Source organism: Ceratina calcarata, unplaced genomic scaffold (assembly GCF_001652005.2).
Source record: "Ceratina calcarata isolate Rehan_Ccalc_2016 unplaced genomic scaffold, ASM165200v1 scaffold171, whole genome shotgun sequence".
NCBI lineage: Eukaryota > Metazoa > Arthropoda > Insecta > Hymenoptera > Apidae > Ceratina > Ceratina calcarata.
The window spans coordinates 71257-77477 of NW_017138459.1; the positions used below are offsets into that span (position 1 = coordinate 71257).

Sequence of the window (6221 nt, forward strand, 5' to 3'; positions counted from 1 at the left end):
AATATGTAAAAACAGGTATTTTCTTTTCAATATTTTCTAGTAGACCCAGATTAAACAAATAGAAGAACTTAGTCAGTCTTCCGTATATTAAAAACTGAAATATTCATTTAAAAAAAATAAATCTATTAACCAGTATCTCATCCTATCAGTTCTCAACGCTCGAAACAATTCTCCGGTATTCGGGAAATAATATTGCAAAGGAACATCATGCAGTGAAATCATGAAATTCCAGACCATAAGATTTCTCGCCTCATGTATCCATTTTGGCACAATTTATGATAAGAAATATCTAATGAAATGAGAATACTGGGTAGGAATTTAGGGATTCTCACTTTTATAATGTGTACTGGTCTTTGTGTTGTCGAGGTAGAATCACTAAAATCGTTTGTATGACATGGTACTCGGTACGAGGGAGAAAGAGGTACACGGGTTTTCACGAAATTGGACATCGATGTAATGGGACAGAGAGGCTTGCGACACAAATAGTTCAAGTTACGTGACCAATGATAGCCGGTGGTGCGCTTATTATTGCCGTTACTCCGTCCGTTTTGTGCGTAAAATAGAGATTATACAGTGTCCAAACGCGATTGCTATCGATCAAACCGTCCACGATCGCGCTTGCGTTGGGTCGCCGCGTATTCGTTCCTGGAAAACACGCTAGGCGACACGGCTGAATGCGTTGAAAACTGTGTTTTCTGGCGAAATAAAACGACCGATCTAGAGGTCTGGTCCAGCCGTCGCGTCATGCCACTTCGAACCGAGCCAACCAAACGCGATTGATCGATCAAGTTGTTACGCATCGTTTGACGATCGAACCAACAGACTTCGGTGCTCGTTAATCACTTTACCGTTAAATAAATTTCCACGATGTGAACGATCGAATTAATGACTCCTAGAGGTATCAATATTAATCCAAGTTCGCAATTTTATTATTAGAATCAGTCGGTTAGTTAGCAAACAGGAACATGCAATTGAGAAAAGAAAAAGTAAAGGATTCACTTAATTAAAAAGGTTCTAATAGATTTTATCTCCGTTATGCACCGCATGAAACAATTCTACAAGTAATATCTCAACGAGTTAACGAAACGAAAACGAGAATGAGAACGAAAGAGCGTGCGCGGGAATAAATAAAGCCGCGGCTGGCCGTCCGCTTCTCCGTTCACTGAATTAACCGTAATAACTGATGCATTTAGCCGCGACATTCAAAACTTGTGCACGAAATACCATCGGCGCTCCGCCGCACCCCACCCCGACATTGCGTTAACCCTTCCATCGGCACCAATTCGTGCTTCCACCACCGCACTTACCCATTGCCGCCAGTGAAGCTCCACCGATCCTGCCGTGCCGCATATCATTACCATGCAAATACGCTTCGCGTGCGGCAAAGCCCGTGTAAAATCGCCCTCACCCTCCGGTTCATTTTGCTTTCCCCTTCATCCCGCCACGCCAATCCGCGCTGCGCCACGCACCGTCGCGTTCATGCTCTCTCTCTCCTCCTTCGTATACTCTTCCTCTCTCGCACTCTACTCCTACGCAGCGTCCATTCTCGCCGCCCCACCTTCTGCTACCCAGTCACATATGCAAAACGTGCCACTATTATAATAACATTACGCCGATGAACCCTCCATTGAATATGCGTTCCGCGAGAGCGTGGATTGCATCGCTAATTATCTACCGAATGGCGTGATTCGCACGGTGCTCTAAAATTGCGCGATTCCCAAAACATCGCTAAAGGCATAATTCTATCAAATAAATAAAGGTGAAAACATTGTATCATTCGTTTTCCGAAATTTCAAATAATTATCTATGCTGAATCACTTGTTTATTGATATTCGTTTAAATAACATTTTTATAATAATTTCGCGTCATTGTTCGTTTAGTCGAAACACAGTTTAACGCGTCATTTTATGTTTCCTTTCAACTGCTGCCGGTGTTTCCAGGAGTCACCTGGTTCTCTATTTTTTTTATTATTCCGTTCACATCCGCGACCATCGTGTTCGCCGCAATTCGTTTCCCGTGGAAATCGTGTGAAACGCGGGGCAAACGAATCACCGCGACGCGCCGCCTGACACGTACGCGGTTTCGTTTTTTTCTCTCCTTTTTTTTATCGGCAAAACGGTGTCGTAATTTTCACGACGCGATACGCCGTGCCCCGCCGCATCGCGCCATACCGGAACGCTGTGACTAAATATTGTTGACGTCGCGTCGCGTGATCTCTCACTCTTTACCGCCTCTCTGTCCACGCTCTGGTCACGACCGTTGACGCGTTTATGACCACGAGAACCAGGGCTGCACGCGCGTCCGACTGCCACCCCCTTGTTTTATAGTTGTTTCGATGACCGCTGCTATAACGGGAGGCCGCGCGCCGCGCCGCCCGCCGTTTATTCGTTCGTCCGTTCGAACGATTTCGAATGTTTGCGGCGCAAAGTGGTCTTTTACGCGCAAGCATTTTTATATTACAAATCTTGGTCAAGATAACATTTGCCAGTGATTTTTATTTCATACATACCTTCTGGATGAATAACCTTGCGCCGGGGATGAAATTATTATGTTTGCTATTTTTTTTTTTTTTTTACTTCCTATTTCATCGCTGAACTTTATGTCCCCGCATTGTTTCTCGATTCTCTTTTTATCGGTTTGTTTCTGTTGTTTTCGATGACGGTTTTTGCACAGGATTCACAACTGGGAAAATGAATCTAATCGCCGGGTTTGGTTATTGAGAATCACTTTTTTTATTTAATCGTCTTTCTTCACGACTCTGATATAATTCTCTAAGCCAGATAGTATGTACAAATTTCAGTGAATTTCGTTTTCTTCGCTACTCACTTCCCGTCTCGCTTTCAGGGGACGTAGAAAAATATCATGCTAAAGACTGATGTACGTATGTATATATATGTATAATGTATATATATGTATATGTATATACAAAATGTACAGCGGAAAACGCAGTATGAGTGCCAGCATTTTGTTTGTTGAACAGAAAGATCAATAATTCAAAGTCTATTGACCACGATTCAAAAACACAATCACTTTATCTATTGTCACAGAAAATCTAGATTCTTTTAGCACACCCGTTTAAAGTCGCGGATAAAGTACGAGTTCTCTTCTCAAATGTCGTTCAGAATAATCACGCGGTTTATCATGATTATAATTCATTTATATAATACTTTACTACTCCGCTTTGTTTAACTCGTTTCACTCTTTGCACTGACTCTTCTTTACCAAGAGCAACAACAATAACAAGAACAACGGCAACAAATGTCTTCCGTGATATCGTGTAAAAACTATGTACACCCACGTTGCACGGAGAGCATCTTCTTTCCACGTTCGAAATGAATATATACGTTCGACCAGTCACGGTTTCGACCGTTCAGTACATAACTTCGTAAACGGTTGCCTTCTTATCACCGGAACCGGTAACGATGTACCTGTCATCCGCGGATATGTCGCAACTGAGCACCGACGACGATTCCTTCGACTGTGAACAGTGCAAAAAATCGTTTTCGTATTGAACATGTGAAACATGTTTACAAAAATGAGAAGATTTTTTAAAAAGATATGTAATTTGATTCTGATACAGAATATCATAAAAAAATGTTAAAATAAAAATTTAAAGCTACTTAAAGAAAGTAAGAAGTAATGTAACTTTTTAGTTTTATAGGGAACTCAGATTGTCGGTTTAAAATATAATATTAACACAATAAGACTTATCTAATTCAAAAAACAGTGCATTTTAATAATTGTACTGATAAATAAAGACAAGTACTAATTTTTGTATAACGTCTAGTTTGGTAAATTTCTATATGTAAATTTACCGATAATGGAATTTCTCAATATTGAATTATAGTATACATGCTAACCTGGAATATCGAAGCTCCATAAGGCGTGCGCCAAGCGTTCAACAAATTGTCCTTGCCAGTGGAAACGAACCACTTGCCACAGGACGCGAATCTCAGCGATAGTACACAGGACTCGTGCAGGTGCAGCTGATATTTGTCCGGTGTGGTAGCGTTTAACACCTCGACGTTCGAGTTCTCCATCCCCACCGCCAACCACTCTCCCGTGGGACAGTAACCGAGGGAAAATATCTGCGAGGTGAAGTCGTGTTGCTTTAACTGTCTACCCTCCCTAAGGTCCCATGAGCGCACAGTGTTGTCCAGCCCTCCGGTCCACAATTTCGACCCGTCAGCGGAAATATCGATGCACGAGGCACCGTCTGTGTGACCTTGGAACTGCCTGACCAAAGACTGATTCTGGAGATCCCAGACGGCAATGCTGCCGTCGCTGCAGCAACTGAAGCAGACCTTCGAGTCCGGCGAGATGGCCAGAGCGTAGCACGCGGGGGCGGACGAGATCAACTCGGCCTTGATCCTTGGCGTTGGGCTGGCCAGATCCCAGATACTCAGCCGGCTGGCTTCGCCACCGACTATCAGTGTCCTGCCGTCCGGTAACAACTTCACCGACCTAGACAAGTTACACGTACGCGATGTACAGTGGGATTCGGAAATATATGTTTTGTATTCGAGAATGATTTCCAAATATAAATATAGGTACCTATTTATTAAAAGGTTTTTTGTTTTAATAAACTATACTTGATGGCATCGAGCTCATTTTAACCCTTTTAGTGGCAAAGAGGGTATATCATTGCGCGTGCGATGGCATTGTACTATTCGTATCGCGAAAGAACTGTGCCTTAATATAAATGGTTTAATTTCTTTTCAGAAATACTTTGCATGAGCTTAGATAGAATGCGTTAAATGCTTCTTATCATAAAACTACAAGAGTTCAAAGGCCTACAATTTTTTTCAATATCGTAAAACTTTTCTACCAAGAGAATTCAGAATTGATATCGTAAAGATTGTACATAATCAAATGATTACCTAAATATAGATCAATATACGTATCTGTAAAAGAAAAATACCTATGATTTCTATATCTGTTTCTGCAAAACAGTAACAATATTCTTATTAAGAGAAACGTTTATCCGAGCAACGAACGCGGTCATTTCGACTGGTTTGGCAGAGTTTTAAAAGGGGTAATCATTTTTGCGCGGTCGAACGTTTACGCCGTATCGTAGGCTCGTGATTAGCAACTGTGACCGATGGATCATAAAGTACTTTTTAATGCGAGAGGGGCACGCGGGGGGTGGATCGGGTAGAGCCGGTGCATTACCGATGAAATGTATTAAATTTACCGGTAGCTCTCTCTCGGACACGCGATCAAAAAACCTGGCTGGCTTCAATTACCGCCATGTATCGCGGACATTAAGAGTCATACAAGCGCGATATTATACCGGCCGCATTCACGTTAAAACGTGCAGCGCGCACCAAAATGCATCGCGAAAACATTGCACCATAGCACCCGCCTCTAACCACTCTTCCTCCATCCCTCTTGCGCTCGTACAGCGAGAACATGACCGACGTTTCGCTGTGATTTTTCAATGTTCCGTGAGCGGAATACATCGAATCTCATTACGCTATGTTTCATTCGCTGCCGGCAATTTTTTCCGATTCCCCTACCAATATCCACGTATGCACGCCAATTTAATCGTTTTAATTTAATCGCTTGATTCTCGCTGATCTGATTTGCAAATAAAGTGAATCTTGCATAATTTCATTCGCGATTATCCCGGACGGTGTTGTCATAAAAGTATTCGATAAGATAAAACATTGTATTCGATTGATGGAGTATCATAATTGTTTTTTTTTTAACAAAATATTAATTATATTATGCACATAAGTGATAAGCTTCCAAAATTCTTGATGAAAGTATTAATCGGCGCGAATATCAATCGCTTTAAATATTTATTCTAAGTATAGTGATGTATAAATAATTATAATTTTCTAGAACCATTTATACGTATAGTTTTAATTTCCTTGTTTCTACTGCAGATGTGTAGTTTTATTATTTTATTACAACATTCCGCGCATATTTTATCAACTTGAAGATCAATAAAAACGCAACGAAAAAATTACATAAATCACTTGCTTCGTCATTTTTGTAATCTGATAATATTAAGCAGAAAATAGTTTAAACAGTAAATGTAAAAAATAATTACTGACCTGATATAGTTATCAGGTTGTAGGCAGTCGAGCTGTGACACAGATTTAGTCGTTCCCGTGCCGCCCTGGCCGATGTCCCAGACCTTGACGCAGCCCTTGCCGCCGGTGTATACATACTTGGTCGGATTCGAGATCGTGACAGCACACACGACCTCCCCG

At 41.5% G+C, this 6221-nt stretch overlaps 1 protein-coding gene across 5 annotated transcripts in view; it reads right to left on the reverse strand.

Moving 5' to 3' along the window:
- Positions 1-2708: 2708 nt before the first annotated feature.
- LOC108632780 (protein groucho) overlaps positions 2709-6221 on the reverse strand; it is a 52563-nt gene continuing 49050 nt past the window's right edge. For 4 of the 5 annotated variants that reach the window (XM_026810710.1, XM_026810711.1, XM_018037573.2 and 1 more), the window contains 2 exons: positions 3861-4464; positions 2709-3478 (listed from right to left, as the gene is read on the reverse strand). In XM_026810710.1, the coding sequence (XP_026666511.1) occupies positions 3371-3478; positions 3861-4464 (712 nt within the window). In that variant the 3' untranslated portion in view covers positions 2709-3370. Of the gene's footprint in view, positions 3479-3860; positions 4465-6062; positions 6215-6221 lie in introns of all 5 variants that reach the window. The other variant, XM_018037574.2, reaches the window with a different exon arrangement.